Source organism: Rhinoderma darwinii, chromosome 5 (genome assembly GCF_050947455.1).
Source record: "Rhinoderma darwinii isolate aRhiDar2 chromosome 5, aRhiDar2.hap1, whole genome shotgun sequence".
Lineage (NCBI taxonomy): Eukaryota > Metazoa > Chordata > Amphibia > Anura > Rhinodermatidae > Rhinoderma > Rhinoderma darwinii.
Genome location: NC_134691.1, coordinates 6,910,958 through 6,936,083, shown reverse-complemented (window position 1 = coordinate 6,936,083; position 25,126 = coordinate 6,910,958). Strand labels below are relative to the sequence as shown.

At 43.0% G+C, this 25,126-nt stretch overlaps 1 protein-coding gene across 3 annotated transcripts in view; it reads left to right on the top strand.

The window, feature by feature from the left end:
* Positions 1 to 25,126, top strand: part of SLC45A4 (solute carrier family 45 member 4) — a 102,438-nt gene that overhangs the window by 66,687 nt on the left and 10,625 nt on the right. For all 3 annotated transcript variants that reach the window (XM_075825685.1, XM_075825687.1, XM_075825686.1), the window contains exons 3-7: positions 11,140 to 11,328; positions 13,026 to 13,205; positions 16,019 to 17,082; positions 19,101 to 19,200; positions 20,777 to 20,988. In XM_075825685.1, coding sequence (XP_075681800.1) covers positions 11,140 to 11,328; positions 13,026 to 13,205; positions 16,019 to 17,082; positions 19,101 to 19,200; positions 20,777 to 20,988 — 1,745 coding nt within the window. The remainder of the gene's footprint in view (positions 1 to 11,139; positions 11,329 to 13,025; positions 13,206 to 16,018; positions 17,083 to 19,100; positions 19,201 to 20,776; positions 20,989 to 25,126) is intronic.

Here is a 25,126-nt window from a genome sequence, read left to right as displayed (position 1 = left end):
TGAGATACTGGACATTTAGAGGCTGAGCTCCATTCTGATGTGAAGCTCCGCATTGTCCTTGTTTTCTACACCAGGGGCCACCCGTTATTTCCCAGCAGGAACCAGGTTACTTTTTCTCAAGGTCACAGACTCAATCTTAGGCCCCCTACATACACGACAATTACGGACCCACCCGGTTCTATTGGCCGTGGACACCTTTCCGTATCGCTACGGAAGGGTGTCCGTGCCGTGAATTATGGAGCATGTCATACTTTTGTATGGGAGCACGGCACAAAAATGCGGCCTGTCGTGCCCGCAATCGCGGGCCGTGATTATGGGCACGGCCGTGTGCATGAGGCCTTATATTGGGAAATGCGGCCGTTCCTGGCCTCGCTCCCGTCATAGAACGACAAGTGCTGAAAGGATTTATTGTCAGCCAGAGAAAGTAAATCTAGATCAGGAGTGTACAAACTCGTATACACACTGAGGGCCCCACCCGTCTATGATGATGGGGCCACTAAATCATGTTAACATAATGTATGTTACCAACGTTCTTTTTAGTTTTCCAACTTCTGACAACTGATGACCTATCCACCGGATAGGTCATCAGTATGTCATCCGTGCGGGTCCGACACCCGGCCCTTGCACCGATAAGCCGCTCCGGTGGCCTGCGAGCACCGGATGTTGTGGCACATAATGCTATGGACGGAGCCCGGAAGCAGTTGGCTCCGTACATAGCATAGCGGCCGTGCTGCAGAACTGCAGCTCTGCTCCTATTCACTTGAATGCAGTACTGCAGCTCGGCCGCTGTTCCATGGCTGGAGCTAACTGCTTCCGGCTTGTACGTCCGGTGCACGGAGGCACCGGAGCAGCTGATGTGTGCGGGGCCCGGGTGTTGGACCCCTGCAGATCATGTACTGATGACTTGTCCGGTGGATAGGTCATCGGTTGTCATAAGCTGGAAAACCCCTTTTAAGTAAAGTGACTGTTAACAGAAGTCTAATTTTCGCACTCCCGTGTTAAGGCTGCATTTTAGTTCATGTTATGGCCGCAACACCCGGACCCCTCGCGGTTCTACGGAACTAAACTTAGATCACCATAAAGCTCTAGTTCTTCTGTTCAGCAGAAATGCAGAGGGGTCTGGGTGTTGTGACCGTAATATGGACACTTAAATGGATCGTCTAGTTTAGAAAACCCATTTCCATACACCCTATTAGGGAATTGTGAGTTAATCGAGTGGGGTCCTCTTTCCATGGTCCTCATCTCTTGGTCAGAGTGTAGAGCGGTTAGGGTATGTGCACACGATAACTGGCTTTTACGTCAGAAATTACAGACTGTTTTCAGGAGAAAACAGCTCCATCGTTTCAGACGTAAATGCTCCTCCTTGCATTTTGCGAGGCGTCATTGACGCCCGTAATCTTGAGCTGTTCTTCATTGAATTCAATGAAAAACGGCTCAAATTACGTTTCAAAGAAGTGTCCTGCACTTCTTTTGACGAGCCGTCTTTTTTACGCATCGTCGTTTGACAGCGACGCGTAAATGACAGGTTGTCGGCACAGTACGTCGGCAAACCCATTCAAATGAATGGGCAGATGTTTGGCGACGTATTGGAGCCGTATTTTCAGACGTAAAACGAGGCATAATACGCCTCGTTTACGTCTGAAAATAGGTTGTGTGAACCCAGCCTTATATAGAGTGTCTCTCCCTCTGGAGAACCTGTCCTGTATTACACAGACAACGCATTATGAATGGATAATGTGTAATGCTTAATATCTCCTGTGGTGGCGCTGCAGGGAAACTGAACACTTACTGCCAGGTTTCGCCACAGATCACATCTGATCACTGGGGTTACAGCAGACGGGGCACTTTGTGATCATGTTATTGTCAAGAGACCCTTCTAACAATAGGGATTGTCCAAAGCGGAGAACTCCTTTTTAGATGCGGCTGTGTAACGGCCATGTACACTATCACTGAGTAGCATGGAGCTGTAATGCTTCACCCGTAGACTGCTATAGGACCCTAATGCAGCGCCATCTGTCTCTGGTTTCATATAGAAGCATATAGCGTTTTTTTCTCAGATTCTATACACATCTGATGTATTATGGCCCTACTTTCTTCTGAAGCATTTCTTCTAAGGCAGAATATCCCTGTAATACGACGCTGTACAGCGCACCATACAACATGGAGTGCATACGGCCTCCGCACTTCCTAAACTGATTCCAGTTGGTCGCCAGTCTGTTTTATTTTCCTGTCATCCATAAAGGGAGTGATTTCGGCTACAAAAGGGCATCGCTGAATTGCTGTATATCTATTGCCTAATATAGTAAAAGTGCCCATACACTTTGGAGTGTTGGCCGAACCCGCCAATTACGGAGGGACCAGCCAACCATCTAATGTTTTTGAGGGACCTCCCTACTCTAGCCCGACGGCAGATTTCGGTGGAGAGAAGAATTGGGCAGTTGGATTTCAACATGCCCAAACCTTTATCAATAGATGTCTCACAGGAAAAATAACTGGTTAGGTGCGACCAACAAATTGTTTAAAGCACCTCCGAAATGTCAACTCAAAATAGCGGACTCCAATATATCATAGCAAAAAATGAGAACTAAGAGTCACAATGCTACATATCGTATAAAAGGTATACATTTTATTGCATACAAGTATATAAACACACAAAATACTAAAAACAGAGCGAGGTTCTAAAAAGGAATTTGTATGTGGATTACTCCAAAATTACGTACAACCAAAGGTATGATATCGATGTTACACCATGGCAAAAAGACGTGTATATAGTAGACTACAAGACAACACACAAACCACTAATTTAATTGGTTTATAAACCACTGTGTATCAAAAGGATCTGCTGTCTATAACTATACAATGTCACAGTACTTTGTCTAAAAATACAAGACAAAATGTTGAATAACACTTAGAGAGGGAACTCTACCCACGGTACTGTGCCTACTACAGGGGAAAATACCCTGAGAACGACCTGTGGTGTAACATAATGTCAACCTGGAAACACCAGGAAGAGCCCGTGTATCAAGTCTTACCCATGGAAATGAGAGTGAGTCCGTAATCCACACAAATGAAGTAAAACGCCAACGCGCGTTTCGCTATTTCAGCTTCCTCAGGGGGTACCTTATATACACGAGGAGATAAACTGCCGCCAGAGCGCTCAGACGGTGGCTTACTCCCTAATTAGGGTGCATGCATGCTCGGCAGTGCCGAGCGTGCGCGTGATCGGGAGCATTGGGAGGAATCACTGTTAGCCAAACTATAGTATTGCCGACAGCTATTCAATGTGTATGGCCAGCCTAAGGGTCAGATAAATTGCCATAACGAGCAGCAATAGACAGTGTGGCAAGTCGATCGCTGCTAGGTTTCTTCTGTTTATATGTTGCAATTATTGTTTTGCCGATCATTCGTTTTCCGCCATTGGATACAGTTTCCATTATTCTCTGCACACATCGCCTGTTCATAAGCGGAAATGTGATAAATCGTTCATCGTTCGACATGTTTACACGGGGCACTGATCGGGAACGATCTTTTATCATTCGATCGTTTGACGTTCACACGGGGGTAATGTTTAGAAACGATCGTTCATCGTTCAAGCTTTTGACATGTTTACACGGGGCACTGATCGGGAACGATCGTTTAACGTTCGATCTTTTGACATGTTTACACGGGCGAATGTTTAGGAACGATTATGGATTATTGCCCCCTGTGTTATGGCCTTTAGACTGACTCCTCCGCTATTCTCATCACTATCCCCTAATCTGATCTTGCAGGAATAGTGTGATTGGTGGCAGAACGTCCTGGCCGCGAGCACCTCGTGACCTCACGTAACCCTCATACACAGTCTGCACTTCCTGTGAAACACGACTTCAGCTGCTCTCACTATTGTTAGGCGATTTTACACCGAAGGGAAAAAATAAAAACAAAATAAAAAGGAATTATTTACTACGAGCGGTGTCCTGTTTGTTTGGAGCCGGCTGGGAATTGCCAGTCCAGCCGAGTCTCAGTGGCAGCCGCCGAGACTCCTAGCGATGGTCATTGACTGTGGGGGAGGGGGTCCGTGTGACTACAGACCAGGTAAACAGGATCAGCGGTGCCAGGGACCGGGTCACTGGATTTGTTTCCAGTGGAGTCTGATAAGTCCGGGAATAATGGCGCTTCCTTGGGAATGTTGTCAACAAGATCTGCAACGTCGCGGCTCACTTTGTTTGTTCCTGTTCCGCTCTGGTTCCGGTCTCCGTGGAAGGTGCTGGACTATTAGCGGAGACCAGACTTGGCTTACAAGGTGAAAAAAAAAAAGTCTTCACACACAGCGTTCAACCAGACGTCTCCGAGAGTGGAAACAACTTGCTACAGGAATTCTAATTTTAATACTTGATACAATGTTGTTTGTTCTGGTTAAAGGAGAACACCCCCTGGTTATTATACGGAGCATTGCTCACTAAATCCGCAGTGAATAGAAACCCTTCAGTCCTGGACGGGTGTTTCTATCCGCTTCTGGGAAAGCTGGGTGACAACCAATATGGCGTTAGCCCCTGAGTGTGAAATCTGCATAATTGTTCAGCAATATTGGAGCGGGAGATGTTACTCAGAGATGCCAATCTGGGGTCTGGGAAAGCTGGATGACCACGTGTGGTGGAGCTGTAATAATAGCCATATTAGCGGCCACCCAGCTTTCCTGGTAACCGATATATCTAAGAAACGGATGACTAGAGTTGACATAAAAGGATGATTGGGGGGATTATATTTACATTTTAATCTAACAACCCTTATTTATGTGAGATTATGCAAAAAAAAAAAAGGCCGCCTTGTCTAGAAACAGCGCCACTTCAGTCTAAAGGCTGTGTCTGGTATTGCAGCTTCGCCCCATTTGAGGGAATACCAGACGTCGTCATACGACTTTTGTGATGTTTTGTAGTTCTCCTTGTAAAATGTTGAAAATTGTAGTTCGCGGCAAAAAAACGCATTTTGCCCGTGACTATTAAACCCAATCTAAGGTCATCGTCTTGATAACCTTCTGTAAAGCGGTCGGTCCAGTTATTCTTCCCTTTAAAATCAAGATCTATATTCATGAAATGTAACTTGCAGAGCAGAAGTTCTGCGACCCATACCCTCAGCCCGTCATGTGACCGCGTCTTATGACACCGCGCCGTTACCAAGAATTGCAAATATTGAATGTCTCACTTCTGCTTTTCAAGCTCCACATTGTCCGCGGAGTTCATTGTCTTCTTGCCTCCGAGCTAAAAATCTTACAAATGTCAGACTGCGGCCGAGAGGAACTAGAAGACAAAGACGCGTTTCAGTCATTTCCATGTTGTTGACTTTGCATTTATAATAAATAACAGACATTTATACATTTTTTTAAATTATTTTTTTTATTAAAGACCAATTTAAATTTGGAGCAAGAGTCACATTAAGTCGACCTTTTCAACCATTTTTTTTAATATGGCTCCAATACATCTAAAATAAAACAACTTTGCAAAAAGCCTTGATTACAAATCTACCGTTTCATGTCTACACTTCCCATGCAGGGACCTATGTGTCTCCATGGTTACAGACTACAAGCTATTTATGTGTTGTCTGATGAGGTTAAAGACATCTAGAATCCTAAATAAGAGTTGTCCCTTGTTATTAAATATATTCTGAACATTATATTGATCAGCGGTTGCTGGAAGGTGGACAAGTACTTTAAGTAACACCCACAAGTGGGTGGAGCTTGTTTATGGACTACGCTTGGAAACAAAAACCTAGCAGTTTATCAGATCTTGGTTCACCGCAAAAAAGTTTATAAATGGTCAAATTCTAGTTGTACGCCACAAAATTTCCACTAGTTCGACATGACTAGGATGTAAAACGGAAAAGAGATGGGCCATCAAGTCCTGTATAATTGGAATCCTTGATATTTTTTTTTATCAGGTCTTTTCTTCTTATTTTTTTCTGGAATTCTCTGTGGAAATCCTATACGTTTAATTTATTTAAATACATCCAGAATTCTGTCCTGATTAATTTCTCAATATATTTTTGTAGGGGTTAAAACAGTCACCGATGGTTGATCACACAACAATACACTTGAAGAGGGCCGGTTATCTCTCCTGACATACGTTTTAGGAATTATTTGTAGTCCCCATGAAATAACAATTCTGGAACATCTTGTCTTAGAACGCTACGTTGTGCCGTTCCTCTGTTATTCCTCCTAGAAATGTATGAATAAATTGACAGCTAGGTTTTACCAGTTGGGGGTGTGTCCCTACACAGACTGATAATATCCAATCTGTGCTGACAGAGTGAGACTATGTAGGGACACGCCCCTTTCATAAGGGAAATGGTAACACCCAGTTGTCCATTTATTCATAATATTCTAGGAGGAATAACAGAGGAACGGCACAATGCAGAATTATAAGAAAAGATTCTCCAGAATTGTTATTTGATGCGGAATTCAGTATTTACTAAAATAGACAAGTCCGGCAGCGGTGACCGGTTTTCTTTAAATTATAAAAATTCTTGCTTCCTGCAGCCACCACTAGCAGGCGCTATGGAGCTTATTTTTATATTTCTATGGGAGCTGTATAAATCAGTATGCATTGAGCACCCCCTAGTGGAGGCTGCCGGCATCCAGAATTGTATTATCTAACTTTATGGCTATGTGAAGGTAAGTAGGGAATTTGGATCTGTGCAACAGAAAAAAAAACATACCAATAAGTTGCCTCTATGCTAGGCTCATAGATGATAGACTATAAGGCCTCATGCACACGGCCGTATTGCGGTGGGCAATTACAGAGTTTTTTTTACGGTCGCGTGCATGGGGCCTTACAATGTTGGCGTATGATACGTTGGAAAGTGTTTAGATACCACACGCGTTCCACAATCAGGTGACGGATAAAGCAAATATTTATTTTAAGACTTTACTGTTTTCCGGGCCGCGTAATCCACACGATCCTCACCTTGAAATACCTCCCAGGAGAGGTCATCAGAATTTACACAATGTGATGACATCCTACATAGCGATGGGGTGACACCACCAGCAGCCATCGCTAATAAGTATTGGGATAAAGAGCGAGTGTCACGCCGCAGCTGATCAGTACATTCTCCGGGCTCATTCATCTATCGCTGCCCGTGCTCATTCACACCATTAACAATGGACAGGGCTTTTTATCCGCATCCTTTTTAAGGCTCAATAAATCAAAGATGATCCAGCCGCTGTTTATCTAGAATTTCCTGGAAGCCGCACACAATCAGAGGCTTCATTCCAGCGTAGGATGTGGAGCTTTGCACATTGACGACAGGTTTAGTGCATTGTCCATGTGAATACACGGCCGGCTTATCCAGTGAATGGCCTCCCGCAGGGAGATCACTGTCACTGCCTTCTATATGATCGCCTGCCACGTGTGGATGTCACCATGTGTGACACAGGGGAGAAATGGCTTCCCTGGCCTGACAACACGGCAGCATTCCATTAAATAATAATCCCGCACACAGAGATTTTTTTTTTTTTTTTACTGTTCTCGGAATATTTTTAGAGGGGACATTTTGAACAGAATTCTTTATTCTTGTCACAGCTGTTAATAACATCACCGGTGCAGTATCTGCAGCATAGAATCACTATAATACTGCCCCCTATATACAAGAATATAACTACTATAATACTGCTCCCTATATACAAGAATATAACTACTATAATACTGCCGCCTATATACAAGAATATAACTACTATAATACTGCCCTTTATATACAAGAATATAACTACTATAATAGTGCCCCCTATATACAAGAATATAACTACTATAATACTGCGCCCTATATACAAGAATATAACTACTATAATACTGCCCCTATATACAAGAATATAACTACTAAAATACTGCCTCCTATATACAAGAATATAACTACAATAATACTGCTCCCTATATACAAGAATATAACTACTATAATACTGCCCCCTATATACAAGAATATAACTACTATAATACTACACCCTATATACAAGAATAGAACTACTATAATACTGCCCCCTATATACAAGAATATAACTACTATAATACTGCTCCTATATACAAGAATATAACTACTATAATACTGCCCCTATATACAAGAATATAACTACTATAATACTGCCTCTATATACAAGAATATAACTACTATAATACTGCCCCCTATATACAAGAATATAACTACTATAATACTGCCCCCTATATACAAGAATATAACTACTATAATACTGCGCCCTATATACAAGAATATAACTACTATAATACTGCCCCTATATACAAGAATATAACTACTATAATACTGCCTCCTATATACAAGAATATAACTACTATAATACTGCTCCCTATATACAAGAATATAACCACTATAATACTGCCCCCTATATACAAGAATATAACTACTATAATACTACACCCTATATACAAGAATAGAACTACTATAATACTGCCCCTATATACAAGAATATAACTACTATAATACTGCCCCTATATACAAGAATATAACTACTATAATACTGCCTCCTATATACAAGAATATAACTACTATAATACTGCTCCCTATATACAAGAATATAACCACTATAATACTGCCCCCTATATACAAGAATATAACTACTATAATACTACACCCTATATACAAGAATAGAACTACTATAATACTGCCCCTATATACAAGAATATAACTACTATAATACTGCCCCCTATATACAAGAATATAACTACTATAATACTGCCCCTATATACAAGAATATAACTGCTATAATAGTGCCCCCTATATACAAGAATTTAACTGCTATAATAGTGCCCCCTATATACAAGAATATAACTACTATAATACTGCCCCCTATATACAAGAATATAACTGCTATAATAGTCCCCCCTATATACAAGAATATAACTACTATAATACTGCCCCTATATGCAAGAATAGAACTACTATAATACTGCCCCCTATATACAAGAATAGAACTACTATAATACTGCCCCCTATATACAAGAATATAACTACTATAATACTGCTCCTATATACAAGAATATAACTACTATAATACTGCCCCCTATATACAAGAATATAACTTCTATAATACTGCCCCCTATATACAAGAATATAACTACTATAATACTGCTCCTATATACAAAAATATAACTACTATAATACTGCTCCTATATACAAAAATATATCCACTATAATACTGCCTCCTATATACAAGAATATAACTACTATAATACTGCCCCCTATATACAAGAATATAACTACTATAATACTGCTCCTATATACAAGAATATAACTACTATAATACTGCCCCCTATATACAAGAATATAACTGCTATAATAGTGCCCCCTATATACAAGAATATAATTACTATAATACTGCCCCCTATATACAAGAATATAATACTGCTCCAATATACAAGAATATAACTAGTATAATACTGCCCGTAACTTACAGGAATATAACTACTATAATACTTCCCCCTGTATACAAGAATATAACTACTATAATACTACCCTCTATATACAAGAATATAAGTACTATAATACTACGCCCTATATACAAGAATATAACTAATATAATACTGCCCCTACATAGAGGAATAGAACTACTATAATACTGCTCCTATATACAAGAGTATAACTACTATAATACTGCCCTCTATATACAAGAATATAACTACTATAATACTGCCCCCTATATACAAGAATATAACTACTATAATACTGCCCCTACATGCAAGAATATAACTCTTATAATACTGCCCCTATGTACAAGAATATAACTACTATAATACTGCCCCCTATATACAAGAATATAACTACTATAATACTGCCCCCTATATACAAGAATATAACTACTATAATACTGCCCCCTATATACAAGAATATAACTACTATAATACTGCCCCCTATATACAAGAATATAACTACTATAATACTGCCCCCTATATACAAGAATATAACTACTATAATACTGCCCCCTATATACAAGAATATAACTACTATAATACTGCCTCCTATATACAAGAATATAACTACTATAATACTGCTCCTATATACAAGAATATAACTACTATAATACTACCCCCTATATACAAGAATATAACTACTATAATACTGCCCCCTATATACAAGAATATAACTATAATACTGCCCCCTATATACAAGAATATAACTACTATAATACTGCCCCTATATACAAGAATATAACTACTATAATACTGCCCCCTATATACAAGAATATACCTACTATAATACTGCCTCCTATATACAAGAATATAACTACTATAATACTGCCCCTATATACAAGAATATAACTACTATAATACTGCCCCTATATACAAGAATATAACTACTATAATACTGCCCCTATATACAAGAATATAACTACTATAATACTGCCCCCTATATACAAGACTATAACTACTATAATACTGCCCCTATATACAAGAATATAACTACTATAATACTACACCCTATATACAAGACTATAACTACTATAATACTGCCCCTATATACAAGAATATAACTACTATAATACTGCCCCCTATATACAAGACTATAACTACTATAATACTGCTCCTATATACAAGAATATAACTACTATAATACTGCCCCCTATATACAAGAATATAACTACTATAATACTGCCCCCTATATACAAGAATATAACTACTATAATACTGCCACCTATATACAAGAATATAACTACTATAATACTGCCCCTATATACAAGAATATATCTACTATAATACTGCCCCTATATACAAGAATATAACTACTATAATACTGCCCCCTATATACAAGAATATAACTACTATAATACTGCCCCCTATATACAAGAATATAACTACTATAATACTGCCACCTATATACAAGAATATAACTACTATAATACTGCTCCTATATACAAGAATATAACTACTATAATACTGCCCCCTATATACAAGAATATAACTACTATAATACTGCCACCTATATACAAGAATATAAAATCTGCTTGGAAACCATATAAAAATGTATGAAACTTTTTTCGTTTTAGTTACAATAGTGAATATAATATTTTTGATGCGTTTACGTCTAAAAAAAATGTTTCAACTATAGTTTATTTTTGTTTTTCTTATGTTTTCTTATTCCTGTTTTTGTTATTGTCATTCCCAGGTCTTCCTGAACAGTACTACAGTCTGACGTGGTTCCTGAGCCCCATCCTTGGTTTGATATTTACTCCTCTCATTGGCTCGGCCAGTGACCGCTGCACGCTTCGATGGGGCCGCCGGCGGCCCTTTATCCTCGGCCTTTGTGTCGGAGTTCTGCTGGGAGTTGCACTTTTTCTCAACGGCTCTGTAATCGGTAAGCAGCCCATCCACGGTGGGATGACCCCCACCCCCCGGTGTAAACATAGTGCTGACCTGTCTCATTGAAGTCTATGCGAGGGTCGTCGGCATTAGATCAGAGATCTCCAAGGTAGAAACGGACGAGGCATCGATCCCTCTGATGAAAAGTCCTGGCATCTGTGTGTAATGTTTCAGAAATTTGGAAGCTGAGCTCTTGGGAGCTGTTTGTCGGGTTCACTGTGGAGCTGTTTTTTATGTGCTACCTGTGACATGATTGAGATCACTGAAGTGACTGCAGACTATTGTATGAGAACCCCATCAAACAGCTCCTGAGATCTCAGCTTTCTGGACTGCTGTGAGGGTGTCACGGGCGATAGGAATATTAGCGTAAACTGCAGTCATCCCTCGCGTTCCGGTTAGGTAGATTTAGGTTCCGCTTTTGAAAATAATTTCACAGTTTACATAGGATGCATAGTAACATTTTTCCTATAATGATCTGGTCTTATACTCCATTCACATCCAGAGCTGCAACAACAATTGTATTATTTTCGGGTTGGCTCTCAGGCTGTAGGAAATTGGCCACAGCTAAGGCCCCATGCACACGACCATAAATATTGTCCGTAATTGTGGACCGTAATTGGACCCATTTACTTCTATTGACCTCGGATGTCATCCCATATATTTATGGGAAGGTGTCCGGGCCGTAGAGCTGTCCCGCATAAGATACCTTGTATGGGAGCACAACCCGTAAATGTGGGTGGCTGAGCGCGCCGTCGGGGGCCGGCCATGCCCGCAATCACAGGCCATGATTACGGGCATGGCCGTGTTCATGGGGCCTTATATAGTGGTCTGCACAGCAGATTCTGCTCTGGTGCATTGTGGGATCCACTGTGTAGAAAATGTAAAAAATATACATTGCCAAAAATGCAATACAGCAGTGTGTCGTGTGCTATGGGGTCTTGGCCGATCCGTAAAGGTTTAGAGATTCCAAATGATAGGCAATAGAATTCTCCTTGCAGCTCTGGGTGTGACTGGAGTCTGCACAGAACTTGGCAGTCACATTGGAGTACATCTGTACAAACTGTAGGTGTTTTTGTTTGCTCTCTCAGCGTATTGTGTGATTCAATAAACAATCCACAGAATATATGAGGAGCGCCGTATGACGGAGCGCGGGGGGGAAACGCTGCCAGCACTTGGCATGAGAAACCTCTAGGAACCTGTTCACAGGGAGATGTTTCCTGTTGTGAGCCGTTTTCCTTTATTGCATATCTTACAAAGTTTCCTGTTTCCAGTATTATTACAAATATTATCTCCTTTCACGTTCTCTGTTCTTTTCTGAGACCTGCGCCCAGCCCGCGATGGGAATAAATGACTCCTTCCCAGCAAACAAATAACCACGTGTAATGCAGCCCACGCGCACTGATCACGGACATAAGAACAATATTTATTTATGTAAAATAATAATCAATGTAGTGTCAGCCTGAACTGTCTGATTCATGAATAGAATGCGAAAATAACAGTGAAGACTGACACACAGTGGGCGAGAGTTATAGATACTGGTGTTAGATGCTAGAGATGGTTGGATTTGAACCCCGGGTCCTCCATGAACCTCTGTCCTGTGCATGTGATTGGTCATTTCCTGATATGTTACAGTGGAGCGTTGCATTGTGGGTATTCTCGGTGATCTATATAAACATTTATTACTCTTCCTAGGTCTTGCCATCGGAGACGTCCCGGAGAATCAGACCATTGGGATCGTTCTCACAGTGCTGGGTGTCGTGGTCTTAGACTTCTGTGCCGACGCGACCGAGGGGCCGATCCGCGCCTACCTGCTAGACGTGGCGGACAATGAAGAGCAGGACATGGCGCTTAACATTCACGCCTTCTCAGCTGGTACGAGCGCTGCCGATCATAATCATCATTTCAGATTCCTCTGTCCTGTTGATTCTTTAAAGTTCTGCCGTTTTCTAGTACACTGTTTCAATTCCTCACCATCTTCAAGATCTCTGCTTGCTGTCAGGGAATGGAAATATTCATTTTTCTTTTTTTTTTAAACATTCACACACAAAGTCTCTCCTGACTTAGTCCTGCTCACACAGCTGAGGGTTTGCTACAGTGGCTAAATTGGGGCCCCCTTCTGCTAGTGAGTTCAGGAAATGTTCGTATGGTCTTCCCTTTGTCCCGTGTACCTTTTCCTCTCATCCTTGGACTTTGAACACTCTGCGTTCCAGTATCGACTTACTCCCTCTCACGCGCTCGTCCTCCATCACTAGTTTCTCCTCACTTCTGAGGCTCCTTTAACTGTGGAGTCGGGCCCCTCATCTGCAGGGCCCCTAAAACGCTTTCTTTGCCACCCATTGATGTCAATAAGAGGTCAGAGACGGAATCGCCCGAAGAAAGGGCATGTTGCTTCTTTTTACCGCGAGCTTATTTTTCCGCTCGTGGGAAAAAACCGCCTCCGCCTCCCATTGAAATAAATGGGAGGCGATTTGGGCCGTTTTTTTTTAAAAGATACTAGTTGTGGTGGTCCTGGTGCGGGGGGGGGGTGGGGTATGTATACTCAGTGGGTGTCAGCTGTGCGATCGCGCTGTTCCTGGCTATTTAGCCCGTCAAATGCTGCAGTCAATCATGACCGCAGCATCTGAGGCATTGAAAAGAGGGGGGCGGCCCCCTCCGACATCTCATCGCCGCCCCCGCAGCGAGATCATGGGGTGACGATGGTTGTCATGGCAGCCCAGGGGCCTAATTAAGTCCCCCAGGACTGCCTTCTTTCTGCCTGCTTCCGGCACGGCTTAACAGAAGCCTGTAGAAATGACAATGCACTAGAGTACGTTAGTATTGCAGTGTATTGTACCAGCGATCCAACGATCGCTGGTTCAAGTCCCCTAGGGGGGGAAATAAACTGTGTAAAAGAAATAAATAAATATTAAAAGTAAAAAAAAAAAAAAACTTTATCCCATTTTTTCCTCTAAAGTAATGTAAAAAATAAAAGGAGTAAACAAAATTGATATCGCTGCGTCCGTAAAAATCTGAACTATTACAATGTAGCGTTATTTAACGCGCAAGTTGAACACCGTGAAAAATAAAACATTTAAAACGCCCAAATCTCAGTTTTTTGGTCAACTTGGCTCTAAAATTTTGTAAAAAAAAATTGTATGTAGCAAAAAAAATCATACCAATAAAAACTACAGGACGTAGAAAAATGAGCCCTCACACCGCATAATCCGCGGAAAAATAAAGTCAGAATGTGGTGAAACAGAACAATAATTATTTTTAAACAAAATTTTTTTTTAAATTTTTTAAAAAATAGTAAAATATAGAGAAAACTATATATATTTGGTATCGCCGTAATCGTATTGACCCGCAGAATAAAGTTAACATGTTTTAATTGCACGGTGAATTCCGTAAAAACAAAGTGCAAAAAACAATGGAGGAATCGCTGATTTTTTCATTTTCTACTCAACAAATATATTTTTTTTTCCGTTTCCTAGTACATTATATAAATAAATGGAGCTACGACAACTACAACTCGTCCCTCAAAAATCAAGCCCTGATAGGACTATATAGACGGAAAAATAAAAAAGTTATGGCTTTTGGAAGGTGGGGAGGAAAAAAATGTAATCTGAAAAATGTCTGCGGCGGGAAGGGGTTAATGTACACCCTATTTTACCAGGTTTTTTTACGCCCTCTTATTTGGGAGTGAGTGGGGGAAGGGCATTCAGAAGAAACCGCATTTATTATGCTCATCCTCATCATCTTCATCATTTTTATGTGATGTTCCCGTCAGAGAATAAAATGTTCTTTAGTCTTAAGAAGCCGAAAACTTTCCTCTGCGGGATCTGCGGGATCCGCTCACGTAAATCACATTTGGATAATCCTTTGCTTCGCGTTGTGTTCTCGCTCATTTCCTATTGGCAGACGCTTCTGTTTATATGGAAGGTCTGCGGCGATCCGGCTGTGTGAAAAGACCCGATTTGCATCTCAAATGCTCTGCCTAGAAGATATATATATATATATATATATACAGCCGTATACGTTATCCACCCATCACACCATCTACTCATCATCCAGGGAACCACATCATTTGTAAAAACAAAATAGAACTTTTTCCACTTCTGCAGCCTTGCGCCTTGTCTCCTTGTAAAGCATTGGCGATGGATACAGCAATAAGCTGCTCTGATTTCAGACTACCTCAGACTCCAATAGACAATGCAGCTAAGCTGGAGTCACTGATCATAGTTGTGTCCTAATGGAGCAGAGATGGAAAAAAAAAAAACGGGAAAAAAATAGAAATAAAAATGTTTCCCCTGTAGTAGCCGCAGCAAGAGAAATGTTTGGCTGGCCACGTCCTGTGGATAGGCCATCAACTACGAAGGACTGGAAAACCCCTTTAAAGTCAAGAAGACCCCCTTTAATTATTTGTAAACCTGCCCCCAAATCTGTCTTTGTACTTTCTGTGCTCTTAAAGGGGTTGTCTCAGTGTATCGCTAGGATATAACATCAATGTCCGAATAGATTTTTTTCCCGGGGGCCGCATGATTGGTCATTGAATATAAAGGGGTACAGCGCGCAGGCTGTGACGAGACAAAGTCGCATGATGCTTTTTTATCACCACTGCCACTTTGTTCCGGTGATCTGACCCATTTACCTTTAAGTATTTTTTGTTTTTCGTTTTTTTTTCTTCTAATTTCCATCTCTCTCCGCAGGCCTCGGCGGAGCTATCGGTTACATGCTCGGTGGTCTCGACTGGACTCAGACTTTCCTCGGATCTCTGTTTAAGTCTCAGCAGCAAGTCCTCTTCTTCTTCGCCGCCATCATTTTCACCGTGTCTGTCGGCCTTCACCTCTTCAGTATTGAAGAAGAATCGTACAGCCCTCAGCAAGACCGCCTGGATGACGAAGCCGATACCCTGTCAAGCGTGAAGCTGAACAGCACCCTCGCACCCATGTCCCGGTTGAATGTCATCAACGAAGAGGGTTCCTACACGACGTTTCCGGACGATGTCCAGTCCGAGAACGATCTCAATCTTGACTTTCTTGAAGTGGATATCGTAAGGAGCAAAAGTGATTCTGTCTTACACATGCCCGACGCCACGCTAGATTACGAATCCGAGTTTCTACGTTATATCGAGCCCTCTATTTTTCAAGACTGTTCCTACCCAAACACGCCTCGCAGCACCAGCCAGGAACTTCTCAAGTCCAAATTTAATCGCCTGTCTGCCTTCCTCAGGGAGAACGAGAGGGAAGAGGAGATGCTGCTTGATAATCACATTAATGAAGCAAAAGTTCCCAATGGCGGCGATCTACTACAGAAGGAGAACATGAACGGACACGCCAGGATAGGAATGAAGCAGTCCTGTACCGCCAACTCCATGCGCCGGCGCAGGCACATGTTCTATCGCCAGCCCTCTTACACCTTCTCCTATTATGGCAAAGTCGGGTCCCACCGATATCGTTACAGGAGAGCCAACGCCATCTTGCTGATCAAGTCGTCCCGCAGCATGAATGACATCTATGACATGCAGAAGAGGCAGCGCCAGGGGCAAAGGCACCGAAACCAGAGCGGTGCCACCAACTCCAGCGGCGATACTGAAAGCGAGGAAGGAGAGACGGAGACGACGGTCAGGCTGCTCTGGCTTTCCATGCTGAAGATGCCCAAAGAGTTATTACGTCTTTGTTTGTGCCACTTACTGACCTGGTTTTCCATTATTGCCGAAGCAGTCTTCTACACGGACTTCATGGGTCAGGTCATCTTCGAAGGTGATCCTAAGGTACATCATGATAAGGCCTGATATTTCACTGCTCTGTATATGTTTCCCTTTTTATGGCGGGGGGTGGAAGGGATTACTAGGGAAGTAGGTAGGGCTACTGTGACTACTGGGGAACTAGATGGGATCCTGTGACTCGTGGGGAGCTACTGTGACAGCTGGACAAGGAGGGGGACTACTGGACAAGGAGGGGGGATCCTCTAACTAGGGAGCAAGTGGAGGTGGCTGTGACTACTAGCGAAGTATATGGGCTGCTGTGACTAGTAGGGGGCTGCTGTGACAACTGGGCAAGGAGGGGAGCTGCTGTGACTACAGGAGTAGGAGGGGGGATCCTGTGTCTAGTGAGGAAGTGGACTGGGTGGTTGTGACTACTACAGAAGTGGGCGTAAGGATGGGGATACTGTGACTAGTAGGGGGCTGTTGTGACAACTGGGCAAGAAGGGGCTCTGCTGTGACTACTGGAGAAGGAGGGAGGGCTACTGGGGAATTGGGGTTGCTGCTGTGATTACTGGGCAAGGAGGGGGGTTGGTGTGACTATTAGGGAAGTGTGGTTTAGTGGGCTGCTATAACAACTAGGAAATTTAGGGGTACCTACTTTGACTACTGGGGGAGGGGAGGGGAAGGGGAGCACAGCATTGCTCACCAGGCAGTTCCACACTTAGAGCCAAGATGTTAGGTCTCATGCCAATTGTAGACCAATCCAACAAGCAGACTGTTTACTTTTGCGAAGGATGTGAATAGAGTATAAATCATAATACAATATTGTACAATATCAGCAAAAATGTAATGGCAGAGAATTTAGGTAAACATATTTGTAAAAAGTCAGAGTTATAGATGAGTTATTTTCAGCACTGATGCTATTTCCGTGCACATCTCCCTTTCTTTCCCATTCACTCCTGTGTGGCGTGAGGGAAGTGACTACGACTGCTAGAAACTGGACCCCAGGAAACTCTTTCCACAAGCTGCACTAGATTATGTAGTGTCAAGAGAAATTTGGGTTGGATTCACTGTGTACATACATTACATTACTGATCCTGAGTTACATCCTGTATTTGACTCCACCAGCAGAATAGTGAGTGCAGCTCTGGAGTATAATACAGGATGTAACTCAGGATAAGTACAGGATAAGTAATGTATGTACACAGTGACTCCACCAGCAGAATAGTGAGTGCAGCTCTGGAGTATAATACAGGATGTAACTCAGGATCAGTACAGGATAAGTAATGTATGTACACAGTGACTCCACCAGCAGAATAGTGAGTGCAGCTCTGGAGTATCTGTGTACATACATTACTTATCCTGAGTTACATCCTGTATTATACTCCAGAGCTGCACTCACTATTCTGCTGGTGGAGTCACTGTGTACATACATTACATTACTTATCCTGTACTGATCCTGAGTTACATCCTGTATTATACTCCAGAGCTGTACTCACTATTCTGCTGGTGGAGTCACTGTGTACATACATTACATTACTTATCCTGTACTGATCCTGAGTGTATTATACTCCAGAGCTGCACTCACTATTCTGTTGGTGGAGTCACTGTGTACATACATTACATTACTTATCCTGTACTGATCCTGAGTTACATCCTGTATTATACTCCAGAGCTGCTACTCGCTATTCTGCTGGTGGAGTCACTGTGTACATACATTACATTACTTATCCTGTACTGATCCTGAGTTACATCCTGTATTATACTCCAGAGCTGCACTCACTATTCTGCTGGTGGAGTCAGTGTGTACATACATTACATTACTTATCTTGTACTGATCCTGAGTTACATCCTGTATTATACTCCAGAGCTGCACTCACTATTCTGCTGGTGGAGTCAGTGTGTACATACATTACATTACTTATCTTGTACTGATCCTGAGTTACATCCTGTATTATACTCCAGAGCTGCACTCACTATTCTGCTGGTGGAGTCACTGTGTACATTGTGTTCCCCCTGTCTTCGTTTACAAAAATTCTCTGAGCTCTGTAAACTCACCGTTGTTCATTTTTATTATTTTTTAGGCACCCTCAAATTCCACAGAACTACATCAGTACAATGCCGGGGTGCAGATGGGCTGCTGGGGCCTGGTCATATACGCTGCGACTGCTGCAGTCTGCTCAGGTAAAGGCTTTGTCGATTTACCATTACAAAATCCCCGATATCTATAAAAGTCCTTGAGACATTTTTCTTCTGTCATCTTGTTATATCTGCTTCTGGAAAAGCTGGGTGACCTCCATTATGACTGCCATTACTACTATCATCGACCTTGACAGTCAGCTGAATGGCAAATCTGTCTAGTTATGTAGTGATATATCTTTGCTGACCTATTGCTGTATAGTAAACTTTTCAGGAACACAGGAAAGTGGGATAACCCTCATGGCATACATATTGATTGTCACCCAGCTTTGCCACACACCGGTATATGGCGCCAGGATGTATATTTACTGGGTACTGCTGCTAATCTATATAGATCTGTTCACTGTAATACAAGTCCTGCTGCTGCTGCTAGTTAGGACTGCGCGCAGTGGTAAGTGATCGGCTGCGGGGTCGGCCTGGCTCTGGTGTTAGCGGTCAGGCAGAGAGCAGCAATTAAATCATGTATCCCGCTGGGAGAGGGATAAGCTCCGGCAGATGTTACTGGTCTCGTCCTCCTCACATTGGCACATGTATAGGGTTTCTGAGGAGATGCGGCTCCTGTGATCCAGTGACCGCACGTGGTCATCCATGTGTTCCCGGAGCGGAGAGTATCAGACCACACATGACATCATGAGGGAGCAGCAAAGTCTGCTGGAAATCATCCGCTCTCATAATCCCCAACATGCCGGTGATTTATAACATTTGTCACCCCCATTTCCGTCTCGCAATCTTTCCTTTTCTTGCCCCTTCTTTTTATCTGACTTTGCTTCCCATTACCTGAGTAGGAGGTGCCGAAAACAAGTCTGAAAAATAGTTTGGCAGCCACAACATTCTGTGACCACTTCAGTAGCGTGCGCTGTATGGGCTCATCCGGTGGTCACCCTTACAGGAAGACGCGTGGTTGCTAAGCAACTTCACTTAACCAGCCGGCAAACCACACTAAAGTGGTGGCAGTGGTGGGGGCTTTAGTACTTTAAAGGGGTTTTCCCATCAGAGACATATATGACATATCCTCACGATCCACCTCTGGGTCCCGCACCTATGTCTAGAACGGGGCCCCCTAAATCCTGTTCTACCTCTGTGTTGTGGCTGAAGCGTGTGATTTCCGACCATAAATTGCGGAACCTGAGCTATGCCGATTCCGTAACTACCATTCGGTTTCCGTAATTCACGCGTCAGCCGCAACACAGAGCAGTTGAACGGGTGTTTAGGGGGCCCTGTTCTAGAGATAGGTGCCGGTCCCAGAGGTGAGACCCGCATCTGTCTGACATTTAAGACCTATTCCTGTCAGTCTTTGGCAGTCCTTGGACACGTGCATGCAGCCACGTAGTCCTGATTGAACATGGCGATAATTGGTTCGATACGACCAATAAAAAGCACGGCTACCGATGAACTTTTTGACTGCGGTGGCAAAATGAATATTATAATATTGAGTTGCGACTGGAATGTTCTTCAGCGTGTTGAGTCCATGGCCACCTATGGAGTAGAGGGACCATGGGTCAGATTGGATTAGGGATTGCTGTGAATGTATAAATAATCAGGTGTCCATTGTGTCATGCAGCTTTGCTACAGAAGTATCTGGACAATTACGACCTAAGCATCAAAATCATCTACATCCTGGGGACCCTGGGCTTCTCCATCGGCACCACAGTGATGTTCATCTTCCCCAACGTCTATGTCTCAATGATTATGATTAGCACCATGGGAATCGTCTCTATGAGCATCTCCTACTGTCCGTACGCCCTGCTAGGACAATATCACGAGATGAAAGAGGTGAGAGGACTGCGCATTAAAGAAGTTGTCCAATTTTTTTTGTGTATAGAATAGGAAATCATCCCGTTTTCTAATATACATGTATTTACAATTCTGCTCTTATACCTTTCTTATAGCAGGGTAGCATCCCCCGTCTCTGCACATTAGAATGGTAATGCTCTAGCCTACAGATTAGTTCTGTGTAATTCATCCATGGTCTAACTGAATAGTCATGTGTCATTGTCCTCCGCTCACACATCATGTGACCCCCGCACACACACATCATGTGACCGCTCCACACATACATCATGTGACCACCCCACACACATACATCATGTGACCGCTCCACACATACATCATGTGACCGCTCCACACATACATCATGTGACCACTCCACACACATACATCATGTGACCGCTCCACACATACATCATGTGACCGCTCCACACACATCATGTGACCCCCTCACACACATAATGTCACCCCCCCCCCCCACACACACACATCATGTGACCCATAGCATTCAGTAAGGAAGAGGGTTACATGACATCCATGTCCTAATTGAATGTGACTAATGAAGGAATAATGATTATTAACACTGTATACCTTGGTTGCCTGTCTCTTTGGGATGTATAGCATGGCTGCCATAACTTTAGGTGACGTATAACATGGCTGCCTGTCTAGGTGGTGTATAACATGGCTCCCTATCTTTAGGTGACATATGCTATGGTTGACTGTCTCTACGTGATATATAACATTGCTGCCTGTTTTTAAGTGAGGTATAACATGGCTGCCGGTTACTAGGTGATGTGTATGGGGGCCTATCTCTAGGTGATGTATAACATAGCTGCCTGTTTTTAGGTTACGTATATGGCAAACTGTCTCTACAGTAGGTGATTTTTTTTAACCTGGCTGCCTGTGTTTAGGTGATATATAGACCATGGGCTATAGCATAATTGTCTGTCTGTAGGTGACATACCGTATAACATGGCTTTGTGTCTCTAGGTGATTTATAACATGAATGCCTGTCTCTAGGTGATGTATAATATGGCTGCCTGTCTCTAGGTGATGTATAACATGGCTGCCTGTCTCTAGGTGATGTATAACATGGTTGCCTGTCTCTAGGTGATGTATAATATGGCTGCCTGTCTCTAGGTGATGTATAATATGGCTGCCTGTCTCTAGGTGACGTATAACATGGCTGCCTGTCTCTAGGTGACGTATAACATGGCTGCCTGTCTCTAGGTGATGTATAACATGGTTGCCTGTCTCTAGGTGATGTATAATATGGCTGCCTGTCTCTAGGTGACGTATAACATGGTTGCCTGTCTCTAGGTGATGTATAATATGGCTGCCTGTCTCTAGGTGACGTATAACATGGCTGCCTGTCTCTAGGTGACGTATAACATGGCTGCCTGTCTCTAGGTGACGTATAACATGGTTGCCTGTCTCTAGGTGATGTATAATATGGCTGCCTGTCTCTAGGTGATGTATAATATGGCTGCCTGTCTCTAGGTGATGTATAACATGGCTGCCTGTCTCTAGGTGATGTATAATATGGTTGCCTGTCTCTAAGTGATGTATAATATGGCTGCCTGTCTCTAGGTGACGTATAACATGGCTGCCTGTCTCTAGGTGATGTATAACATGGTTGCCTGTCTCTAAGTGATGTATAATATGGCTGCCTGTCTCTAGGTGACGTATAACATGGCTGCCTGTCTCTAGGTGATGTATAACATGGTTGCCTGTCTCTAAGTGATGTATAATATGGCTACCTGTCTCTAGGTGACGTATAACATGGCTGCCGGTTACTAGGTGATGTGTATGGGGGCCTATCTCTAGGTGATGTATAACATAGCTGCCTGTTTTTAGGTTACGTATATGGCAAACTGTCTCTACAGTAGGTGATTTTTTTTTAACCTGGCTGCCTGTGTTTAGGTGATATATAGACCATGGGCTATAGCATAATTGTCTGTCTGTAGGTGACATACCGTATAACATGGCTTTGTGTCTCTAGGTGATTTATAACATGAATGCCTGTCTCTAGGTGATGTATAATATGGCTGCCTGTCTCTAGGTGACGTATAACATGGCTGCCTGTCTCTAGGTGACGTATAACATGGCTGCCTGTCTCTAGGTGATGTATAATATGGCTGCCTGTCTCTAGGTGACGTATAACATGGTTGCCTGTCTCTAGGTGATGTATAATATGGCTGCCTGTCTCTAGGTGACGTATAACATGGCTGCCTGTCTCTAGGTGACGTATAACATGGCTGCCTGTCTCTAGGTGATGTATAACATGGTTGCCTGTCTCTAAGTGATGTATAATATGGCTGCCTGTCTCTAGGTGACGTATAACATGGCTGCCTGTCTCTAGGTGATGTATAACATGGTTGCCTGTCTCTAAGTGATGTATAATATGGCTACCTGTCTCTAGGTGACGTATAACATGGCTGCTTGTCTCTAGGTGATGTATAACATGGTTGCCTGTCTCTAGGTGATGTATAATATGGCTGCCTGTCTCTAGGTGACGTATAACATGGCTGCCGGTTACTAGGTGATGTGTTTGGGGGCCTATCTCTAGGTGATGTATAACATAGCTGCCTGTTTTTAGGTTACGTATATGGCAAACTGTCTCTACAGTAGGTGATTTTTTTTAACCTGGCTGCCTGTGTTTAGGTGATATATAGACCATGGGCTATAGCATAATTGTCTGTCTGTAGGTGACATACCGTATAACATGGCTTTGTGTCTCTAGGTGATTTATAACATGAATGCCTGTCTCTAGGTGATGTATAATATGGCTGCCTGTCTCTAGGTGACGTATAACATGGCTGCCTGTCTCTAGGTGACGTATAACATGGCTGCCTGTCTCTAGGTGATGTATAATATGGCTGCCTGTCTCTAGGTGACGTATAACATGGTTGCCTGTCTCTAGGTGATGTATAATATGGCTGCCTGTCTCTAGGTGATGTATAATATGGCTACCTGTCTCTAGGTGATGTATAACATGGCTGCTTGTCTCTAGGTGACGTATAACATGGCTGCCTGTCTCTAGGTGACGTATAACATGGCTGCCTGTCTCTAGGTGACGTATAACATGGCTGCCTGTCTCTAGGTGATGTATAACATTGTTGCCTGTCTCTAAGTGATGTATAATATGGCTGCCTGTCTCTAGGTGACGTATAACATGGCTGCCTGTCTCTAGGTGATGTATAATATGGCTGCCTGTCTCTAGGTGACGTATAACATGGCTGCCTATCTCTAGGTGATGTATAATATAGCTGTCTGTCTCTTGATGACGTATAACATGGCTGCCTCTCAACGATGTATAACATGGCTGCCTCTCTCAACGATGTATAACATGGCTGTCTGTCTCTTGATGACGTATAACATGGCTGCCTGTCTCTCAATGATGTATAACATGGCTGCCTCTCTCAATGATGTATAACATGGCTGCCTCTCTCAATGATTTATAACATGGCTGCCTCTCTCAATGATGTATAACATGGCTGTAAAGGATCTGCCAGGCACAGCTTCGGGGTTAACTCCCAGAACTAATCAGTCAGCACCTGAGAATACATCCCTGAGACTGACTCTGGCTTCCACCATTCAGGCTGGCAGGCTTAGGAGTGGGAGAGCCTATCGTAACCTGGCCAGACTCAGCTAGCTCCCGCCCTCGGTCTATTTAAGCCTGCACTTCCTGTCCCTCGGTGCTTGTGATTCTTTCCTTGTGGTTTCCTGGCCCAGCTTCAGCTCCTGCTATTTTGATCCTGCTCCATACAGACCCTGGCTTACCGACTACTCTTCTGCTTTTCGTTTTGTACCTCGCACACTCCTGGCTTGACTCGGCTCGTTCACCACTCTGGTTGCTCGCGGTGTTGCCGTGGGCAACGGCCCCTTTTCCTTGCTTGTGTTCCTTTGTATGTTTGTCGTGTTTGTCGTGCACTTACTGAGCGCAGGGACCGCCGCCTAGTTGTACCCCGTCGCCTAGGGCGGGTCGTTGCAAGTAGGCAGGGACAGAGTGGCGGGTAGATTAGGGCTCACTTGTCCGTCTCCCTACCCCCTGCCATTACATAAAAGCAGAAGAGTAGTCGGTAAGCCAGGGTCTGTATGGAGCAGGATCAAAAATAGCAGGAGCTGTAGCTGGGCCAGGAAA